This window comes from Melanotaenia boesemani, chromosome 4, assembly GCF_017639745.1.
Source record: "Melanotaenia boesemani isolate fMelBoe1 chromosome 4, fMelBoe1.pri, whole genome shotgun sequence".
In the NCBI taxonomy this organism is placed as follows: Eukaryota; Metazoa; Chordata; class Actinopteri; order Atheriniformes; family Melanotaeniidae; genus Melanotaenia; species Melanotaenia boesemani.
In genome coordinates, this window is record NC_055685.1 from 39,172,831 (window position 1) to 39,197,278 (window position 24,448).

Consider the following 24,448-nt stretch of genomic DNA (forward strand, 5'->3'; position numbering starts at 1 on the left):
CAAACTCCAAATTTTCACTTTATAACAAGTACACAAGTGTCTTATTTCATTTTATTTATATATGCAAGCAAGTTTATGTCTTTACAAATAAAAAAAACCACTGTCTGCCCAAGCTGTTGGCACAGATATGTACAAAAATGGAGGAGTGAATCAGATAAAGCCTGCTACTAAGCAACCAGAGTGAAGTACAAAAAGACTACAACACTATGGAGAACAGAAAAAAATAAACAACAAAAATAAAGAAAAAGAACTTCCGACGTCCAAAATGTCCAACCTGCACGGTGCATGAATCTGAAACAGGTGATTATCAGCTTTTGGATCTGTGGTTCAGTTCATGATGGACTGAAGTTACTGAGGCACAGAGGACCTGATCAACCGGCCGCCGTTCAGCGCTCAGCTGCAACAACAGGAACTGGGAAGTCAGATTTTCTCATAATTCATGCTTTTTCACGCTGACATGGCCAGTTTGTGGATCCCCATCAGGATCCTGGAATGGTAGCGTGAGTCCATGTTCAGCCGTGGTCAGAGGGTAAGACAGAGAGGACGATGGATCAGAACGGGTGATGCACACAAGGACAGTGGATGACTGAAACGAATGGAGAGCGAGCTGCTCACAGCCTCACACAGCAAAACCTGAAACAGGCTCCTCCTGGTTTTCAGCAATGACTCCAAACCGGCCGCGGCGTCACATTTAACGGACGGTGAGGTGTGAGTTGGGAGGTTGGACAGGGATGCAAACATCACGGAAAACCTCTGCGGATGTCGTGGAAAGTTTCAGACATTGAATAGAACAAATGAAAATTTCCTTTTCCTGGAGAAGCTGCTTCAGCTGAACAGGAAACATGTTGGACCAGGACTAAAATTTCAGATTTTTCTGTTTCTTATCAGCAAAGTTTTCTCTTCTGAAATTAATTCTTTTTTTCTGTGAAACCAGGCTGGAAATCCCCGACTTCAGCTCCGTTTAGGCTACATCTACACCCCAGATAGCAGACACGTTTGGGCCAAATCCGGGCCACTTTTGGCACCTACGGCTCAGTTGCGGCACTGGCAAGTGTTGTGTGAGCCAGAAGCTGCCAGCCTGTCTTGGATTATAGCAAGCCTCCAGTGGGCTACATGTTGTCCAGATGTCAGATAGCCTGGACATGGATTACGGAAAGTATTTTTTGGGTCGGAAGTGGTCCCATAAGTCTTTCTTATGGTGATTTCCTTGTGGGCCACGTGTGGTGGTCATTTGGCTTGTTACTCTCATATTTAGTCAACGCAGAAAGTCAAGGCCACATTTGGGCCAAACCTTTTTAGCCATCCGGCTCCACCTGTAGATCTCAATCGGATCTGTGTTCACATAGATCTGGGCTTCTGAAATCTGAGGTTTAAGTAGCTTTAATTCCTCCATGCTGGAAACCGTGCTGCAAACTGCTCGTGGCAAAGCTTTACCCTGTGTTGTCTCTCTGCTAAGTAAGGCCTGAAATGGAGCAGGAGTCCCTTTCAGGTTCTCACATGAGGATCAGGTGTGAATGTAGCCTAAACGTCCAGAGGCGGAGGAAGAGGAGGAGGATGTGAGCAGAGGTGAGAGCGAGATGATGGGTGGCCAGAGCAATACATTACACCACATCTGCAAATCCGCTTTATTAGGATAAACAATACAGAACACCATAATCATATCACTTAAGACTTGCAATCAGAGTCATGCACTTGTATGCTGGAAATTTAAGGGAATGGATTTCTTGTTTACGTCTCGATTTTGTCAAACTGCTACAATATATTGCTCTGGTGGTAAACAACTGAGCAAGCAAGCTAGCTTAGCAACACCATTAGCAACAGGAACTGCAATACTGCACACAGAAAAGTGAGAAATTAAAACGAAAACAGCAGAACAGCGCCAGTGGAAAAGAATGATTTTTTTTTCTCATTTTAATCATTAAAATTATGACCATTGAATGCATAACCATGCCACAAACAACAACTAGATTCACTGTCTTTTTTATGTAGAATAAGATTATCTTCATAATTATGAATTCATTCGTTTTCATCATTATTTCTTCAGGTTATAACCAATGCTGCAAGACTATACACAGGTCCCGCAATGGGGAGCTCAATGCACTTACACACCAAGAATAAGAGAGAGAGAGAGCTCACAATGGTCAATAAGTGCACAAAAAACTATTTTTTCTTTTATCTGAGGTTAAAAACACTGACAAGACATCCATTGTCAGGCAATGAAATGATAGAATACTGTTACTGTAAAACTAGACCCTTAAAAATACTGACTGTTTGCAGCCGAGACGCACCTGGACAAGAACGGAGTCTGGAGGCGCCCTGCGTCCACACACCTGCAACTTTCTTCTTTTCTTTCATTCAGCTGCATTTACACAACACAAAACCAGCAGATTCAAACCGAAACGCTCAGTTTGGAGACTTTTAAACATGGCTCATCTCAATTATGAACATTTAACTGCAGGACTTTCCTTCTTCTTGGTCATTAATATGTGGGGAAAAGGCTATTTTAATCAGATCCTGTCATTTACATCAATTCCATAGCAAAAAACCGAGGTTTTCCATATCTATGTTTGTATCTTCAGGTCATCTAGCACATGTCCTGCCGTGCAGCGTCCGCCGGATGCTGCAGGACGTGTCGGTAAATGCAGCTGCCTGCAGGGAGCAGACGCTCAGGCCTCCTCAGACTCTGTAACCCAAAGGAAGTCGTCCTCCCGGCTGCTCACCTCAACTGTTTCACATATATGTATATCTTTGTACAGAGTTAACGCAGGTACAGTGCTTCATACTGCCCACATGAAAAGAAAAAAACACATTTAATTTTTTTCTAATTAAATGATTTCACATTAAAAAGTTTTAAAGATTAAAAGTTGATAATAAAATAGTGAGATGTCATCGGTGGAAAGTAAAGAATTATGGCTCAGAGTGATGGCGGTGGTGGAGTGTGTGTGTGTGTGTGTGTGTGTGTGCTGGTAGTCTCATCAAATCAAACTCAATCACCATCTTCATCACTAGAAATTCCTCTCAGTCATCTCTACTGGCAGATAGAGACTCCTCACCTTCACAAACCCAACGGAAAGCCAGACAACAGCCCTGATAACAGAAAAACATCTCCAGAATTCCTCGTCTGGATCTAGGAACGTCGATCCCAAATCCCAGTCTGATCTCATGTTTTCTGAACAGCTGATCCAAATAACTCGATTACAGCATCCAGCTCAGAAGCACCTGAGGACATGGTTACATAAGACACCAAAGAAAAGCAAATGAGTCCTGAACTCTTAGCTTATTAGCTGGACGTCCACGCCTTCCTCATCACATCTGCTATGATCCGCTGTTCCCACCCCTTCCTCCCTGATGAAGCTTCGTGCATCATCTTCATCATCTGCCACCGGAGACGTTTCCAGCTCAACTCACGGAGAATGTTTGGTCACATTCTGGCTTGTTGGTAAAAAACATGAAAACAGACAGAAACCTTCAGGGTGACTAGTGTGTATGTGTGTACGTGTGTGTGTGTGTGTGTGTCTGTATGTGTGTGCAGAACCACTGAACGCAGATTCGGAACATGAACATGTGACGTAACCCGACCCCGGCCCGTTTAAATACCCTCGGTGCTAAAATTACACATAAATAATAAAAAAATGTGTCAAAAACCCCCAAAAACGTGGGACAAACAGACTGATGAAAATATGACGGAGACTTTGTGCTGCTAAGATGTGCTGTTTCCGAGGACAAATCACAAGTTTATACAATCAGGGGGAGGAGGATGAGGAGGGAGCCCTGCTTCATCAGCTGTTTGCTTCATCGGTTCCTCGCCATCCTGCTTTTTGTCTTAAAGTTTCATTTTCGTAACATTTCGCTGGTTTACGTTTGTTTTATTTGCAAAAATGAACCTTGAACGAGACCACGAGGAACAGCTGATCAAACTGGGAGAGGAAGAGGATGGGGAGGCGAAGGAAGGGGAGAAAAAGTTGGCAAAGCTTCCCATTTGTACCTGGGAGGCACACATTTCCTGGGGGACCTTAATTCTCTGCAACACCAGTCATCAAAGTGTGGTGAAACGACACGACACAGCATGACACCACCGAACAACACCGACCATTCAGTCACATCTACATGTCTCAGTGTGTGTGTGGAAATCCAGTGAGGTGTGTGTGCTGCAGTTGGGGAGGGCGGGGTGGTAAATGATGAGGTCACAGACACCTGGACAGGTAGGCGTGTCTGCTGTGGATCGTTGGTTCAGCCTGCAGCAGAAGCAGTTCTTTGGGTTGATCTGGTCGACTGTTTTTGGTTTTTCTTGCTGGTTTTTGCAAAGACTTCTGTAAGAAAATAAGGTTTGCTCATTTTTCTGCTCATTTTTAGGTTTTGAAGGTTGTACATTTAGATATTTGCATCACTGAAGCTTCGAGAGCTCCTTCAGGAGCTGCAGAAGTCAATAAAACGTGAGGAGACCAGAGCCAACGATCTGCTGCAGACACGAGGATGACAAGGCCATCTGTGCTTCATCATTTATCCATCGTCTAAGATTTGCCTACTCGTGTCTGTATTTGTACATTTGAATGCATCGTGTGTGTGTTGTGTACGCTGTGTGTGAGTGTGTGTGTCTGACAGGCAAGTGTGTGTCGTTTCTGGTGGCTGTGTGTTTATGTGTAGGCATTGAGGCGTTCTTTGGAGCGCGTGGAGTGGATGTCGTGCAGCTCCTGCTCCTCCTTTGACTTGATGTCCTCGTACTTCTGCATCCGGCTGGCATCCTTCAGATAACCCCAGTTAGCAGCCAGAGCCATCAGGAAGTGGACCTGAGAAGGAAGAGGAGGAAGAGGAGAAGGAGGGGAATGGATGACTTAGTCCTGTCTGGTCTGGAAGGAGGCAGAGCAGAGGAGGGATCAGCCTCCAGGCTGAAGCAGTTCCAGGTTAGAAACACCTGGTGATACATTAAATGGATTCAACAGCACTGTTGGAACTGGGAAACAAGTAAAACCTGCAGGACTGCGGCCTTCGAGGACCGGAGTTTCCATCCATGATCGCTGTAATGCTGCAAACAGGTGGAACAAACTGCCTGTGGAGATTAAACTGTCACCACATGTAGACACTTTTATCTCCAGGTTAAAAACATCTCTATTCAGACTTCTGCTGTTAATATTTTAATTTATTATGATTTTTGTACACGATTGTCTTTCCACTGTTTCTCTTTATGTTCTGTTATGTAAAGAACATGCTATTTTGTATGATATATATATGTATATATATATATATATATATACATATATATATGTATATATATGTATATATATATAGTTCTGAAAAGTTGTGTGAACTGCTGAAAACCCGTGTTTGAGTCCCACAGGGGATGAATATTAACACCTTCCAGTTTGGTCCTCAGACAAGACCCTTGACGCTACTGGCCGCCCACCTTCACAGGTAAGTCGCTTTGGAGAAATGTGTCTGCTAAATGACTGTTCAATAGAAAAAAAATTCCAAAGTTTCCAACCAAATGACAAGAAAAATCGGTAAAATAAATATATTACTTGTACTTTTAGTGTCATTATGTTGTGGAAATTCAATACAATTATTCAGTTATTCTTGTTCTCTGGACCATTGTGGAAGGTCCAAAGAGCCCCTTGCTGCTCCGGAGCCGCAGGTTGAAGACCTCTGATTTAGTGTTTGTAAGTCTGTTATTTACTGCATTTTCTTCATATAGCAGTAAACCATCTTTTAGAGGATGTTTCATACTATATATATATATATATTTATTACTGCTGTATATATATAAACATGTTTTGCAACAAGTTGAATATCCTCAACTATTTGTAAGTAGTGTATATATTCACATAACAGTTGCTATAGCAACAGCTCCAAGGAAAAAATGAAAAGTCATCTGTGTGGCTTCATGAACTGAAGACTTTCATTCAGGTATTTCTCTGCTTCCTGCTCAAAGCTTCTTTAGCTCTTTTGGTAACCATGGCAACTCAAAGCTCTCAACCAATCAGATGAGGAGATTTGTTCTCACCATGGCGATGACAGCAGCTCCTGCTCCCGCCAGCGCACACACAAACAGGTGGAAGGTCAGGTCCAGCTGGAACACAACACACAGGTGTGACTCCTGGCTCTGCAGCAGCTTCACACAAACCTTCATACCTGCACGCCGTCCTCTCACCTCGTTGGATTCACACATCTTGAAGAACTTCTCAGATCCCGTGCACACCTTCCTCTCCTCAGAGATGGTTACTGCTCCTGGTGAACACAAACACTGTCAACACAGAGCTGCGGAATAAACCCTCCTGATAGAGTCCTTGAACGCCTCACTGCTCCCTCTGAACCTGCAGATTTCTTCCCTTCTCTGAGCAAACGGCGTGATGAGTTTACTGACAGGCTGCAGTTGGACATGTTGGACAGTAGATGGCAGCACCACAGGAAGCATCCTGGAGAATAACATGGTGGACGGAGCTGAAATTACATCATGTTAAATGATGATCACTGCAGTGAGCTGAGAACAGTCGGCAACATGAGCCAGTTTCTGACAGCTGATCAGCTCCTTTAGTCAAAGTTTATTCACTCCTCATGTCCGTATGTTGAGTTGTTTTCTCCAAAAGATGCAAATAAAGTTACATTCCTGTTTAATTTATGTTTTAATGCCCTTTTTTATTATGAATATTCATCTGTTTAACATATAAACTGGGCCTAAATCTTCTGTTTGTGTGTTTGTGCAGGAGCTCAATCTGCAGAACAGCCTGCTATGAATTATGGGAAATATTCTATTCTAGCAAAAAATGGCCCAAATCTGGCCCTGACAAAATGTGGTAAATGTCTGGCAGCCGAAACTCAGCCACATCACCACCACATCTGGTCCACATGTGCTCACTTGCCATAATCCAAGCCAGGCTGGCAACTGACATCTGGTCCACTTCTGGCCCACGCAACACCTGCCAGTGCCGTAACGGAGCCAGAAGTGGCCCGGATTCAGTCCAAATAGGTGCTATCCGGGCAGGCTTCTCTGTGAGACTTCGGAGAAAAGTTTCATTATTTCTCACTTTTCAGTGGAAACATTTGCTGGAACCTGATGCATTTGGTCACGTTGTTCATCTGACTGGATTCTATGGAGCTCAAATAGAGACATGGTTTTGTAATATGTATATAAATATTAAGTACAGATACAAATCAAACACAGGTATGAATCAGTTCTGCAAGTTAGAAAATTTAAGACAGTTTTACAAGCACCAACTTTCCCACTGACTTTTATTTGCTGACTTGTAGAATTAATCTGTAGATTTCATTTGCATCCATATAACAAGTTTTCAGTTCTGCAGCGTAAAGGACAAACAGAACTGAAATTCTCTCAAACCCTGGTGTAATGAAATACAAGAATATAAAAACAAACCATCACTAAACAAATAAACACGATAATGAATAGACAAGGCAGATTACAGTCAGTGCAAACAAAGCAGACTGAGTCAGCTTCTGGTCTGGTTAAACTGGTTAAACTAGTTAAACTGGTTAAAGTGGCTGTTCTTGTTCCTGAGGGGGTAAAAAGTTCAGGTGCTGAGGAGGGGCGTCAGAGTCCAGGGTGTGTGGAAGCACAGCAGGGAGAGAGCTCCGCATCCTGACAGCCTGGTGGACCAAGCTGTCCCTCAGTCTGCTGGTCCTGGTCCTTCTCCTGGTCTGCAGGCTCTATCCTGATGGCAGCAGGATGAAGAAGCTGTGTGGGTGAGGTATCTCTCCATGCAGAGGGCTTTACGGGTGAGGAGAGGTGGAGGTGTTTGCAGGGAGGGGAGGGAGGCACCGAGGATCTTCTCGGCTGCTCCCATGATGTGTTGGAGGGCCTTCCTGCAGGATGTGGAGCCGGCGTCGTACCACACGGTGATGCCGCTGGTCAGGATGCTCTTGATGGTGCCTCTGTAGAAGGTGCCCATGATGGGGGCGGGGCTCTTGCTTTCCTCAGGTTGCGGAGGGAGTAGAGGTGCCGGTTGGCTTCCTGGGCCAGTGATGTGGGGCTGATGGTCCAGGAGAGGTCCTCTGTGACGTGCACAACCAGGAACTTGTTCACTCTCTCCACCTTAGCACCATCGATGGTCAGAGGTGCATGCTGGAGGCGTGGTCTCCTGAAGTCCACAACCATCTCCTTCATCTTCTCCACATTCAGAGAGATTGTTGTGTTCACACCACAAGGCCAGGCGGTCCACCTCGTTCCTGTAGTCTGGCTCATCCTCATTACTGATGAGATCCACCACAGTCGAGTCATCTGCAGACTGGATGAGGAGGTTGGAGCTGTGTGACGGTGTAACCCTTACCCAGCACCCAGTTGCACAGTGAGGTGTTAATTCCCAGCTGGTCCAGTTTCAGTCTTTCAGTTCAGATGTGTGAGGGCTGTGTGGAGGGCAGTGGAGATGGCATCGTGGGTCGAGCGGCTGGACCAATACACAAACTGAAAGGGTCCAGGGAGGTTGGGAGGACAGATTTTATGTGTTTCAACACTAGCCGTTCGAAGCACTTCATAAGAATGTGAGTGAGGGCTACCGGACAGTAGTCATGGAAACAGGAGGGTGACGACTTCTTCGGGACAGGGTTGAAGGTGGTGGTTTTGAGGCACGTGGGGATGACAGCCTGGCTCAGCGAGATCTTGAAGATGTCCGTGAAGACATCCATGAGCTCTCTCAGCAGGTATGTTATCAGGACCAGAAGCTTTGCGAGCATCGATCCTGTTGATTGTCCTCCTCACACTGTCCAGGGACAGCGTCAACACCCGTTCTCCAGGAGGGTGGAGCCTTCTGTGCAGGTGAGCTGTTGTGTGCCTCAAAATGAGCGAAGAAGTCATTTAGCTCGTTTAGCAGAGAGGTGGAGCTGTCACAGGTCTGCAGGGGGGGTTGTAGTCCGTGATGGTCTGCATAACTCACCACAGACTGTCTGTCTCTGAAGCGATGAGCTTTCCTCCTGGAGCCTCTTCACCTCTCTGATGCTGCATGACCGGTTGGTCCTCGCTGTCCTCAGGTCCTCCTCATCTCCTGCTCTAAAGGCAGCATTCCCAGCCTTCAGCAGCCTCTGGACCTCCCCTGTCAGCCATGGCTTCTGATTGGCCCGAACAGTGATGGTCTTGCGTACTGTTACATCATCAGTGCACTTGGTGATGTAGGCAGTGAGGACATCTGTGTACTCCTGGAGGTCTGTGTTGTTGTGAGGTCAAATTAGATGTGACATGTTTTCTCTTTTATGGATTTATGATGTCATCTGTACTGAGTGACACTGCTGCTGTGTTGGATGTTCTGTTGCACACGGTGATCTTACTTCAGGTCTCTGCATGAATGAAAACTAATGTCTTTATTCCAGTTTTTGTCCATAAGTTGTGTTTTTTAGGTAAGTCAGTGTCATCCTCCATCATCAGATCACACAGCTGATAACTAACAGAGTTACTGAGGTCTGAAACTCTTCTCGGGTCTGCGATGTTGACCCGAGCTCTTCAGTCGTTACAGAACATGAAGCTCAGGTTATTTTTTTCTTGTTGTGCAGATTTTTCCATCATGTCTGCCATTTGTTGTTCTGGTGAGGCACCACGAACCTGCTGGAAAAGCTGGAGGATGTGCTTCATCAGTAATCGGTGGATGCTGAGAAATCTGACCCACTGACACCGTTTCTATGGCACAAGATGGAGACAGCCCTCAAGTCTGACGGTTAATGTGATTATTATGAAACATGTTCCTATTTAAAACTGTCTCCGAAGGACAAAGGATTCCTCTTGTAAACTTTTCTAACAGGTCAGACCGCAGCAGGTGGCTAGTAAATGGTTACATCCACCCTGAAGACCAATCAAGCTTCAAAGTGTTCAAAGCTTCTCAGATTTTGTTTATTATTCATATTTTTGCTATTTTTCTGTTATATATTTTTAAGATAACATGGAGTTTTATAAAAATCCAATATTTCCAGTTGTATGTGAGGATAAATGTTGTCTCCAGCTCTGAACTACAGATTAGATCATGTTCACAGGTTTAATTACATGAAAATGAACTTTTCTTTGATTATTCTGCTGGGGCAGATTATTGGAGGAAATGTGAACTTCCTCCAGTGATCTGCACCAAACAATCGGAGCAAAACCAGCTGAAAAGCTGGATCTCCATCTGGTCCCGAGCTTTCATCCCTCGTCTAATCTCAGGAGCTCCTTACAGTCCGGTTTCTCTTCAACATATCTTCATCTGCATGTGCAGTACAGATGGTAAATACCAACATACCCATGCTGCTAAGATCATCCCAACATGAAGGTTTCAAAGTGCTGTCAACAAACAGCTGTCAGAGAAACTGTCCAATCAGGAAGTGGCCTTATCCATGTGATGCGGTTGGGTATAAAAGACTTCTGTTCTTCCTAGTTCCTACAGTGAAGCGCGGTGGTGGCTGCATCATGTTATGGGGACTCTGGTTTGAACTGAAAGTGGGATAAATGCAGCAAGAGGATCTGATCACATGATCAGAGATACCAGAAACCAGAATGGTGGTTCAGATCTTAGAACCACAGTTTTAGTTTCTGATCTTTTTACAAACAAAACACGTGTTTTCAATGTGCTCATGTTGTTTTTTTATGTTAGAACAACATGAAAAAAAACCCAAATACACCAACCTGCAGTCAATACAAGTAGAGTTAGTGTCTGCCATCCCTCCCTCCATCCATCCATCCATCCATCCATCCATCCATCCATCCATCCATCCCTCCCTCATCCATCCATCCATCCATCCATCCATCCATCCATCCATCCATCCATCCCTCCCTCATCCATCCATCCATCCATCCATCCATCCATCCTTCCCTCATCCATCCATCCATCCATCCATCCATCCATCCATCCCTCCCTCATCCATCCATCCCTCCCTCCATCCATCCATCCATCCATCCATCCATCCATCCATCCATCCCTCCCTCATCCATCCATCCATCCATCCATCCATCCATCCATCCATCCATCCATCCATCCATCCATCCATCCATCCCTCCCTCATCCATCCATCCATCCATCCATCCATCCATCCATCCATCCATCCATCCATCCATCCATCCATCCCTCCCTCATCCATCCATCCATCCATCCATCCATCCATCCTTCCCTCATCCATCCATCCATCCATCCATCCATCCATCCATCCCTCCCTCATCCATCCATCCATCCCTCCATCAATCCATCCATCCATCCATCCATCCATCCATCCATCCATCCATCCATCCCTCCCTCATCCATCCATCCATCCATCCATCCATCCATCCCTCCCTCATCCATCCATCCATCCCTCCATCAATCCATCCATCCATCCATCCATCCATCCATCCATCCATCCCTCCCTCCCTCATCCATCCATCCATCCATCCATCCTTCCCTCATCCATCCATCCATCCATCCATCCCTCCCTCATCCATCCATCCATCCCTCCATCAATCCATCCATCCATCCATCCATCCATCCATCCATCCATCCATCCATCCCTCCCTCATCCATCCATCCATCCATCCATCCATCCATCCATCCATCCATCCATCCATCCCTCCCTCATCCATCCATCCATCCATCCATCCATCCATCCATCCCTCCCTCATCCATCCATCCATCCCTCCATCAATCCATCCATCCATCCATCCATCCATCCATCCATCCCTCCCTCATCCATCCATCCATCCATCCATCCATCCATCCATCCATCCATCCCTCCCTCATCCATCCATCCATCCATCCATCCATCCATCCATCCATCCCTCCCTCATCCATCCATCCATCCATCCATCCATCCCTCCCTCATCCATCCATCCATCCATCCATCCATCCATCCCTCCCTCATCCATCCATCCATCCATCCATCCATCCATCCATCCATCCATCCAGCCATCCATCCATCCCTCCCTCCCTCCCTCCCTCCCTCCATCCATCCATCCATCCATCCCTCCCTCCCTCCCTCCCTCCCTCCCTCCATCCATCCATCCATCCATCCATCCATCCATCCATCCCTCCCTCATCCATCCATCCATCCATCCATCCATCCATCCCTCCCTCATCCATCCATCCATCCATCCATCCATCCCTCCCTCATCCATCCATCCATCCATCCATCCATCCAGCCATCCATCCATCCCTCCCTCCCTCCCTCCCTCCATCCATCCATCCACCCATCCCTCCCTCCCTCCCTCCCTCCATCCATCCATCCATCCATCCATCCCTCCCTCCCTCCATCCATCCATCCATCCATCCATCCATCCATCCATCCATCCATCCATCCATCCATCCATCATCCATACGTACCAAACTGACGTAGGTCCAGACAGAGGTTGGCTCCCTCCACAGAGCTGGTGTTCTGACACATGGACCAAACGTTGAAGTACATGAAGACGGGCAGGCTAGTGAACGCCGTCACTCCGAGCCACACCAGGAAGAAGAGGTAGGCCAGGCACATCAGCTGTGAACAGAGATGAGACGAGATGCTAAACACAAAATGTTCATTGTTTGAATTCAATAAATTTACTCTCATCCAGGTCCATCTCCGCTCACGTAACATCAGCGTTTCACATATCCGATCAATAAAACACGGCGTTCTGATCTGTTACTGTTAGAGTAAGCAGAAGTTGACAGTTTAAAGTTAACAGTTTAAAGTTTCTCCCTTAAGGATGGGTAATGATTTGCGGTCTCACCCGCCCTGCAGAGGACAGGATGTGTTGGTCACTGCTCTGTGCGATAAGGGTCATGAAGTGATGTATGCTGATGTGTTTCCCTGTTTGAACTTTGTTTGAACTTTGCTTGCTCCACTGAAGTGCGATATCTGCTCAATAAAGAGGCTGCGTTGGGGTTGAGACTTCGGAGTTGACACCAGACACTCTCTGAGTGCTGAACCACCGTCTCTCCTCATCATGATGAAGCTGACTTCACTCTGAGTTCTTTGTGTCTTATTTTATGATAGAAAAATACCCATCAGTTACCCTAAAACTCTGCTACAGACCTGTATGTATGCATGTGTGTGTGTGTGTGTGTGTGTGTATGTGTGTGTGTGTTGTCTCCAGCAGCCTGAACCAGAAAGCCTTTCCTCACTGACGCTACAGAGAAGAAAAGGCTTCCTGAGGGATGACCGCTCTCACAGACAGAATCCAGCATGGAGAAATCTCTAGACTTAGTGCATCACCAGATGGTAAAAACTTCGTAGTCTGCAACCTGATACTTGTCTTCTGCCCCCTGGTGGACACGTTTGGCAGACTTCTTGATAATTAATGATAATAACCCAGTGATGTAAAATCAGCTCCACAGGCAGCAGCTAGATGTTCAAATATAAATTCACGTGTTATTCTGCCACCATAAACCAGAGAATCTGGTCCTTGAAGGCCACTATCCTGCAGGTTTTAGTTGTTTTCCTGCTCCAAAACACCTGATTCTCCTCAACAGGATGTCAAGTTCTGCACAAGCCTGTTTGAATAAGGTGAGTTAAAGCTGAACAACTTCTCAAACCTGCAGGACAGTGACCTTTGAGGACCAGATTCTGGATGGATAGACATGGAGTCTGCACTCAACAGTCAGGGTAAGTTTTAATAAAACACCATTCCTAAATCAGCATGTAGCTAATTAGCATCTGCATGCAGAGGATTACGTCTTAGCAGCTGTAGCTACATTTATGAATCACTGATCATGCAAACACAGAGAAATTTTCACTTTCATCCAGTCGTCATCCTCAGCTGAACAGTCAGGGTTGTATCTTCTCACTGAACTTGTCTGACTGGAAAAACACATTTTTAAACTCAAAGTTGTTTTCAAGAAGCAAAAACAAGCTGCTGTGTTTTAAACGACTGCTATGAAGCACATGTTGCCTGATAAATGAGATTATAAAGAAGCAAAAGGCTCATCTGTATGTTTTCTGTGTGCTAGTGGTAACAAACATTTGTATGTGGAACAAAAGAAAACAAATGTCAGTTAGTTGTTGCTGGACCGAATTCACTCTTGGATTTTATTGTTGACATGCCAACAGAAAAATGAAGAACGTGTTTATTTTTCTTACGAATGCAGTCAGGCAGCGTCCGCAGGCGGTGATCTTAAACTCTCCGTACAGATCTCTGATGGCTCCGGTGGTGAAAAATCCTTCCACCAGCAGCAGCACCCCGAACACAAAGAAGCCAGCTGCAAGGCCGTAAATGATGTACTTCAGGATGTCGATGCTGGAAAGGAAACACAGCCAGTCAGTTGGTGACTGTTTACACGTCTGGCTGCATCAGTGATGCTGTTTGCATCTTCTTCTAAATCAACATGTGGAGCTGCCAGAACCTGGTCTGAGATGTGGGAGTCTGGGGGTGACCCAGGGCCAACTAGTGGAAACTCTTATCAAGAAGGGGCTGGTCATCGTTGCTATGATATCATCTCCACCCCACCCCTTTCACCACCACCCGCCCTCCACCTTCATATGAAATATTATCATTATTATAATGGTGATAATATTAATAATCTTCCTCCATCTATCCTGTCTTTTTTTTCTCATTGCTTTAAAGTAAGTAAGTAATAATAATAACAATAATAATAATAATAATAATAATAATAATAATAATAATAATAATAATAATAATAATAACAATAATAATAATAATAATATTAATAATAACAATAACAATAACAATAACAATAATAATAATAATAATAATAATAACAATAACAATGATAATAATAATAATAACAATAACAATAACAATAATAATAATAATAACAATAATAATAATAATAACAATAACAATAATAATAATAATAATAATAATAACAATAACAATAATAATAATAATAATAATAATAATTATAATAATAATGTTAGTATTATTACCGTTGCTATTATTATGGGAATTAGAAAATTAGTTTGGGATATTATTATAAAATTCTTTCTTGTTAAATAATAATTATTTACGCTTACATGTTTATTGCCATTGTTATTTATTCTGTGACAACCAAGATGATGATTTGCTTGTAGATATTATTATTATTATTATTATTTTATTTTAATTTTTTTTATTAAACAATTAATTAATTAATTAATTTATTTATTTATTCATTTACTTGTATTCTATTTCTCTTATTTATAAGCCATAGTTCTCATTATTTATTGGCCTTATTATTATTTCTGTGACTATTAAGATTATAATTCTAGTTTTGTTATAGATATTGATGTTCTTGTTTTTACTTCATCCTGCATGTTATGCTGGTGTATTTGCATCCTCTGGAGTAGTAGTTCACCATGCAACATAAACACATCACTCTTTGCTATTTGCATTCACCTGGTTTGTCCATGTCCTACTTTTTTCTCCTTTTCTCACCTCTTTTTGCATCTGTTTGCATGAATAAAAAAGGAAAACTAAAATGGGTGAATGAAAAGATTAAAGAATCTGTTGAGCCTGTAAAACAGGGCTTGTACACTGATGATGTTTAAATGTCTTAATGTCTAAGAATATTTTAGTAAAATGCAAAGACTGGGATCTGCAGTGAAATCTAAAACACGACATAAGCTGACATCTCTTAAACTGTTTATTTTTCACTCAGGTGCCATTAAAGCAGCAGCAGAAGACGTCAGTCTGATAAATGATGATGTTAAAGTCAAACTTAACTTACAATAATCAATACGACATGAGATAAAAGTGATCAGTTCCAGATGTGGTTCTGACAACATTCTCCTACCTTTACAGATCTCACATGATAACAACAACCCTCCGGTAACAGCCGGATCAAACGCTGAGGTTTCTGAGGCTGGTTTTAACCAGCCCAGAGCACCAAGATGGTTTCTGATCAGGGGGATCGTTTCATCGGAGCAATGATCAGAGTTTCTGTTTTACTTGAATTTATCTGAAGGTAATTTAAACAGAGCCAGTTTTTTTTAGCAAGACATCCGTTCCAGGAGCACAGATCAAAAGCTAAACTGAGTCACTGAAGGAAAAAACAACTGAACATCATCAGCGTAAAAGTGATGTGACACATGTGACTTTTAAAGCCATAAATCAGCTGACCATGAGGCATCAGGTACAACAAAAACCAAACAGGACCAAGAACAGAACCCCGTGGAACTTCACAAGACAGTTTGGACACATCAGACTTTACATTGTTGATGACAAGATTAAAGGTCTTTTCTTTTCTATATGAGGACTGATCCAAAAAACTCCATCTCTGATTCCAGTCGATTTACCAGTAAACTGTGGTCAACAGCATCGAAAGCGGATGTTAAATCCAGTAAAACCAGAACTGTGTAGCAACCCGAGTCTGCAGCCATCATCACATCACTGGAGACTTTGACTAGAGCAGATTCAATGGAGCGTTTTCCGAAAACCTGGTTGAAAATGATCGTAGAAATCATGCCGCTCCATAAAGGACTGCAGCTGGTCTGCCACCACCTTTTTCACAGTTTTGGAAAGAAATGCAAGTTTTTATTTGGGACAGTAGTTTTTAGGCTCTGAGGGGTCAAGACTGGGCCTTTTGAGGATGAGGTCTACCACAGCATGTCTGAAGTAGCCAGGGACTGAGCCAGACTGAAACCAGAGATTAGTCAGTTTTACCAAACAGGGGCAGACATCATCAGAAGTTTTTAAAAACAGCTACACCGGAACAACGGACTAAAGGACTGGAAGATGGTTTCATCTTGCCCACTAAGACTAGTACATCCTGTAGGCTGGCAGGAGTGAAGGAAGACCAAGAGCTCACAGGTGAAGAAGATTAACACCAGCCTGATGTCTTTTACTGTGTTCATGAAACAATTCAGAAAGTTATTCCAGTCCTGTGAGTATGCAGCCACATGAGGAGCTGAGGCTGCAACAAGGTTTTCTCTGGTGTCAGACAAGACTTTCAGATTTTTCTTATTACAAGAAACAAGACTATAGAGCAGGGCTCTCCAACTCCGGTCCTCCTGAGCTACTGTCCTGCAGGTTTTAGATGTCTCCTACTACACCACACCTCTGCACAAGCCTGTTAATGAGCCAGTGACTTGAGTCAGGTGTGTTGCATCAGGGTAGAATCCAAAACCTGCAGGACAGTAGCTCACAAGGGCCGGAGTTGGAGATCCCTGCTATAGAGAAAGGCTGAGCGAGCTGGCTTTATCATGTCATTTAGCTCCTGCATCATGTCTTTAAGGCGGAGTCTGTGCACCTTCTTTCCCCTAAAACTACAGACGCCTTCATTCATCCACGGAGCAGGTTTTTATGTGACCCTGAAGTCTGTCTGACAGGTGCTACCACATCCAAAACAGACAAACAACGGCTACTTAAACTGGTCACAAACGTTCCATCTTCATCACAATCAGCAAAGGAGCTGAAGTCAGGAGAGGCAGAAAAACCACTAAATACGGTAAAATCCAGGATGAGTTCTGGTTTTACAACACTGCAGCCAGCAGGTGGCCAGCTGAAAGAGACATGTATTATTATTATTATTATTATTATTATTATTATTTAAGTTTTGGAAAAGGCTCAAACAAATTGTAATTGCAGTGTTCTAATTTAAGAGAAAAGTTGTTCTTAATGGTGGAAAATAATGTGGAAACTGGTTGAAATATGATATTTCTGTTAATCTACTGCAGCAGCTGACATAAAGGTAAATTAAAGCTATTACTCACTCAGTCAAATATTTAAAATAATTCAAGTTTTAGCTGCAGAAAGATGTTTGCTGTTTAAAGTGTAAAATCATCTGGTTCCTGTTAAATCTGCTTCATGGACGTTAAATAAGTTTAATAAATATGTTTGTTATTGTTAACATAAGCAAGAATATTTAAATGATTCAATGAGATTCTCTGTCATAGTTTTATTTAAAGTAAAATTATATTTTTCAGTTAATACAATTATTGAATTAATTAATCAATTCTATTTTATTACATTTGTTTAATAATCTATTTCATCATTAACTTTGTGATTGAATAACTGAACTTCTTTATTGATAAATTTCACAAACATCCACCAACATTTCCTCCAAACTGACAGCAGATAATTTATCATCAGACAGAAAGAAGCACAAACTTTATTAATCTTTCACTCACATGATGAAGACGTCCACAGTGTCTCCAGGAGCTCTGATCACTTCAAAGTAGTTCTGCAGGATGGTGACGGTGCCACTCAGAGCCTCGTGGCCACACCCACAGAACAAGGCCACGCCCATGTAGAGGAGGATGGTGGCGATGAGGGACGCCCAGGGCAGACTGCCCACACATCGCTCACAGCACTCCTTACAGCCTGGAAGCAAACACACACAGTTCAGCTGCAGGTGAGTTCACCTCCACGATGAAGATGGTGGTATGAAGCACACACAGCCCAGCTGCAGCTCAGATCCAACAGTTTCCCAAATAATAAAACACACAAACACACTTAACAGCTGTTTGGGTGGAGGGGTTCAGCAATACTCAGCCTGGACTAAAAAGTCAGTGGTTCATGCGATATTAATATTAATAACCATTTATCAATAACAATAACATACAGTATTTACCTCTGAAAGCCAGAAAACACACTAGTCTGCAAAGCTTTGATACTTAAATTAAATTAAATTAAATTAAATTAAATTAAATTAAATTAAATTAAATTGTGATTTATTAAATAATGTTAAATAATTAATTAAAATGTTAAAAATAAAATATTAAAATAAAATTAACTGAACATTTTCAATAAAATAATCCTAAATTAAATTAAATTCAATTACCAAACATATCAAAATCAAACCACTAGTCATTAAAAGCATAATATCATCTGCATAGATGAGTGTTCACCTGCTTTACTATCAAAATTGCTTCAAGATCACTTCACCTTTTTTTTTTTTTTTTTTTTTTTGGTCCCGTCATACTTTTTATTAACTTAAGATTAAAGTTATTAACACCAAAAAACTGTGAACCCTCCTAATAAACTAAAAAGTTTCCTTAAAACTGAAAAAAAAAAAAGACAAAAGGTCGGAAGCAACTAACGATTAATACTAGATAAAAATATCTGTTCCATGTTATTAACTGAAGAGAAACTAAGTTGTTTCAACATAAATAAATTAATAATAATAATTAGTTTTTACAAAGAAGTCATTGTGTACAGTCATAGCTGTGAGCAGATATTGTCTTCTGGCTTCCTGAGCTGAAGAAACCTCTGTCTGAACACACTTATTGTTTGATTATTGTGTTGTGCAGATGTTTATCATTGTCCGTTTTAGGAGCTCTATCAGAAAAGAGTCCACTTTTTAAACTTGATATCATTTCCAGTGTTTTCTTAGCTTTACAAACAAACATACCATGGCTCCGCCCACATGAAACACATTTTTAAATCTATTATTTTGTCCTGCTTAAGCTACAAAAAGAGTATTGTTTTGAGTATTTCAGTTGTAAATGCTGTCCAGGTGTATCCTGCCTGTTGCCTAGTAACGGCCAGGATAGACTCCAGCTCCGAGCAACTCTGAATATATAAGGTATAGAAAATGGACAGACGGACAGGCGGACGGATGGATGGATGGTTTCATGATCTTGGTTTGTAGTTTTGTCATCTTTAGTTTGTGTTAAGATCATGGTTTGGGTTTTTACTTTTGTCATGTTTAGTTCAGTTTGTGGTTTTCCCTCATGTGCTCTGTTTTCTGTTCCTGGCTCGTTGAATCACCTGGTCGGATTTCTCATTCACTTCACCTGTTCCTCATCACTCCCTCTGTGTATATGCCCCTTGATTTGATGTTGTCTTTGTCAGGTCCTTGTGTTTATCCATGCTGTGTCTTGATCCCCAGTATTGTGTGTTTCCCTGCTCCTGAGTTTGTGACAAATAAACCATTTTACCTGCACCGACCTGCCTCCTGCCTGAGCTGCCTGCACTTGGGTCCTCACTTCCACCGCCATTGTTACAGGATGGATGGATGGATGGATGGATGGATGATGGATGAATGAATGGATGGAGGGATGGATGGATGATGGATGGATGGATGGATGATGGATGGATGGATGATGATGGATGGATGGATGGATGGATGGATGGATGGATGGATGGATGGATGGATGATGGATGGATGGATGATGGATGGATGGATGGATGGATGGATGATGGATGGATGGATGGATGGATGGATGGATGGATGGATGATGGATGGATGGATGGATGGATGAATGAATGGATGGAGGGATGGATGGATGATGGATGGATGGATGGATGATGGATGGATGGATGATGGATGGATGGATGGATGGATGGATGGATGGATGGATGGATGGATGATGGATGAATGAATGGATGGAGGGATGGATGGAGGGATGGATGGATGATGGATGGATGGATGGATGATGGATGGATGGATGGATGGATGGATGGATGGATGGATGGATGATGGATGGATGGATGGATGGATGGATGGATGATGGATGGATGGATGATGGATGGATGGATGGATGGATGGATGGATGGATGGATGGATGGATGATGGATGGATGGATGGATGATGGATGATGGATGGATGGATGGATGATGGATGGATGGATGGATGGATGGATAGATGGATGGATGATGGATGATGGATGGATGGATGGATGATGGATGGATGGATGGATGGATAGATGGATGGATGGTGGATGGATGGATGGATGGATGGATGATGGATGGATGGATGGATGGATGGATGGATGGATGGATGGATGGATGGATGGATGGATGGACATGTCATACAGGTTTAATGAAGTTGTAAGTGGGAAGTTTTGTACCAAACTCTTTGTATATTTCCTCTTAGATTGATAAACGCCAATCTCTGGTAAGTTAAAAGGACGACCAGCTGGTTTTACTTTGCAGATAAACGTCCAAAAATTGTCCATAAAAGGTCCTGACCCCAAAAGGTCATGACTTACAGGCGTGTGCAAACAGACATGGACAGAGGAGGACAAAAATCAAACGGCATGGCAAAAAGATGAATGGAAACAAAAAATAATGACAAAGATCTGCGACAAAGCCTGATTTTCCTCTTTTTTAAAGTGGCTCAGTTGGCAGGGCATCTGTCTCCCATGTGGGAGACCAGAGCTCGATTCCCGAGGGGAACAAACATTAACACCTTCCAGTTGGGTCCTTAATGCTACTGCCTATCCACTGTAAGCTGCTTTGGATAAAAGTATCTGCTAAATGATGCAGAGTGATAACTAGGTTATGATCACACGGTGAGATTCAGATCATATAAAAGCAGATTATGTCATTATACAGGGAACCACGACATAACCTGGAATTCTTAATAAAAGTAATCATTATAATAAAAAGACAAAAGCTGTTGCAGTCAATTTAATGATTAAATACAACATCTAGCAGGTGGATCTGGAGTCTCAAGTAACCTGGACGTATATGGAGGGATGTTATTGTGGTTGAGGGAACGGATGTTCAGTCAGTTACACTGGTGGTTTGAGGAAAACCAGAAATAGAATAAAATCTGCCTCCACAGCGACAAATTATCTTTAAATGTTTTGTAATGTACCAAAAGTTATTAAACAATCTGACCAAACCATTACTCTACACACACACTCAGATGTCCCGAGTGCTCATAGAAACCGAGGTTTTGGTTACTGCCACAGTCTTCGTATAAAGTTCGTAAGTAAGAATTTGAACAAATTTGTTTGGAGGAACGGTTGGTGAGTGAGGTTAGAAACGAAGCTGCAGGAACTGAATCAGTAAGTAAAATCCGCTCACCAGAGGCTCCATCTCTGTAACCAACACACACATGCATCCAGGATTTTTACTGCTTTACTTCCTTTAATGGCCAGAATCAGTTTAACTTCATTTAAATTACCTAACGCAAAAAATAAATGCAATCAAAACGGTTTTATGGAGAAATTCACATATATGGAAATGTGTGTATATAGGATAGGAGTATATTTGTATAGGTGTATGTGTGTGCATGTATCTTTGGGTATATACTGGTCTATTTTATACGTGGACTTTCATGTCTTGTATGTATGGATGGGAAACTTGTATGTTCATGTTTATGTGAGTGTGCATGTGAAAATGTTTGTGTATGTATGTGTGTACACATATTAATATATAAATATTAAATGAATAATTTATGGAGTTTGCATGCATTAATGTGATGTATTTATGTAAAGGTATTTGTCTACATGTAGGTAGACATTTGATTGGCTGCTGCGAATGGGGATCCAAATATGAACTAAATGAATGAATCAGGAGGAATCCAGCCAGCGAAGCAACAGCACGAGAAGAAAAACTAACCTTGCTATCACTCCACGGTCGGCTGCTGCAGCGCTTATCAGAGGTGAGAAGAGAAAGGTGCATTCGTGGAGGAACATGTTCTGTGGACTGAACTTGACCCACCGAGACGCTCCGTCCTGCCTTGATGCTGCTGAATCTTTTAAGATGATTTTTTCTTTATAAACTAAGAACCATAAAAACGATTCCATTAACTTCAACACACCAGAGAGAAGATCACACAAGATGCTGCTACTAGAAAGAATGATGAATTTTAATGATGCATTATCAGTTTGATGATGGTTTTCCAGACAGTAGCTTTATCCCACCCTCCTCTTCATCACATTTCTCTACAAAGGCCTTCATCATGATGTGGTGGAGCTAAAATGCATGAAATCGTCCTGCTTCCTGCTTCCATCTAAATTCAATCTAAGCCTTCAGTCTTTGTGTTGCTGTTCAGCTTCTTGCAGTCAGTGTTGATGAAGGGTTACTTCTAATCATTCCTGTGTTTGGGATCATTAATTACAGTCCTCCACCTGCCACATTATGTAACTGCAGTAGCTGTGAACAACTCAGGCTGCCTGTGTTTCCAACAAAGCTGCAGCAAGATAAAAGCTGATGATTCCTCTCACATGTCTTCACAGGTCCACACAGGGAGAAAGAAATCTCCTCCCAGACGTTTTCCCCGACGTCACAATAATGAAAAAGCATAGTTTGCCACATCAGAAACATTGCTTTTTTTTTCTTTTTTTTTTAACCTGTCTTGTCCAGCATCGTCTGGTGCTGGGCAATTTTACTCTATCAAGCAGGGATTTATACTACATGTATAAAGTCCCTCTTGATGACATGAGAAACTTTATTAAATCAGACTCTTAATGCTGGACTCGACCGGAGGGGACAGAGAGAGAGAGAGAGAAAAGAAAGTAGAGAGAAGAGGGAGGGGAGAGAGAGGGACAGAAAGGGTGTGGGGAGTGCGGGTGGGGAAACATTGCTAACACGGGGCCAAAGCAAAGCGTTGCCACATCGCTACAATAGGGCCAAAGTAAAGCGTTTCCATACCGCTAAAACAGGGTCAAAGCGATGCATTGCTAACATGGGGGACAAAGTAAAGCATCTCCATATCGTTAAAACAGTGCCAAAACAAAGCATTGCTAGCACAGGGGCCAAAGTGAAGTGATGCCACATGGCTAAAACAGTGCCAAGACGAAGCATCGCTAGCACGGGGGGCAAAGTGAAGCGATGCCACATGGCTAAAACAGTGCCAAGACGAAGCATCGCTAGCACGGGGGGCAAAGTGAAGCGATGCCACATGGCTAAAACAGTGCCAAGACGAAGCATCGCTAGCACGGGGGGCAAAGTGAAGCGATGCCACATGGCTAAAACAGTGCCAAGACGAAGCATCGCTAGCACGGGGGGCAAAGTGAAGTGATGCCACATGGCTAAAACAGTGCCAAGACGAAGCATCGCTAGCACGGGGGGCAAAGTGAAGTGATCCCACATGGCTAAAACAGTGCCAAGACAAAGCATCACTAGCACGGGGGGCAAAGTGAAGCGTTGCCACATGGCTAAAACAGTGCCAAGACGAAGCACCGCTAGCACAGGGGCCAAAGTAAAGCATCGCCACATCGCTAACACGGGGACCAAAGTAAAGCGTTGCCACATTACTAACACTGGGCCAAAGTAAAGCGTCTCCATATCGCTAAAACAGGGTCAAAATGAAGCATCGCTAACATGGCATCAAAAACGAAGCGTTGTAGTTGTCCTGCGGCTTCAGGGTTGATCGTGGCAATACTAGTGAATCAGAGTGTTTTAACCAGGTCCGTTGTGCAGCTTTTCCTCAAGCACCGTGATGCTCCAATTCCCTAAAAATACGCAGCTGTTCTATTTTTACTGCTTGGAAACCTGGTCAGTCCAGAGGAGAGTGGATCAGGCAGAAAGTCATTGATGAAAAGCAAAGAAGAGCCAGTCTATTTTAAAAATAAAACACTAAGTTTCCTGAATAGTCTTTTTTCTGACTGCAATAATTACCACTGAGGGATCCTGTTCCGATCTGGTCTCCAGCATTCAGGGGCCACAGGAACTAGTCTTCAAACTGAGAGTCGTATCCATTGTTCATAACCATATACCCAAGACTTGTAAAGTACTGTTGCTACTGTTATAAAGGACCTTGCTGAGACAGAGCAGAGTTTAACTTGGTTTATTACAGAGTTTTTTAGAAGAGTTGCTTACGAAATACGGGAGGAAGGAGTCTAACCACCAGAATCTGTGGACCAGCCAGGTGAGTCGGGACCGGGAAGGGGAAGTGGGATAGTCCATCTATAGATGAACGAGGTC

The 24,448-nt window shown here is 42.9% G+C and overlaps 1 protein-coding gene across 1 annotated transcript in view; it reads right to left on the reverse strand.

Annotated features, from left to right (window-relative positions):
• Positions 1–1,611: 1,611 nt before the first annotated feature.
• The window catches only part of LOC121638505 (neuronal membrane glycoprotein M6-a-like), a 43,622-nt gene continuing 20,785 nt past the window's right edge, over positions 1,612–24,448 (reverse strand). Inside the window, exons 2-7 of the mRNA XM_041983348.1 lie at positions 17,974–18,166; positions 13,987–14,143; positions 12,252–12,405; positions 6,146–6,222; positions 5,999–6,064; positions 1,612–4,787 (exon numbers count right to left, since the gene is read on the reverse strand). Coding sequence (XP_041839282.1) covers positions 4,635–4,787; positions 5,999–6,064; positions 6,146–6,222; positions 12,252–12,405; positions 13,987–14,143; positions 17,974–18,166 — 800 coding nt within the window. The 3' untranslated portion in view covers positions 1,612–4,634. The remainder of the gene's footprint in view (positions 4,788–5,998; positions 6,065–6,145; positions 6,223–12,251; positions 12,406–13,986; positions 14,144–17,973; positions 18,167–24,448) is intronic.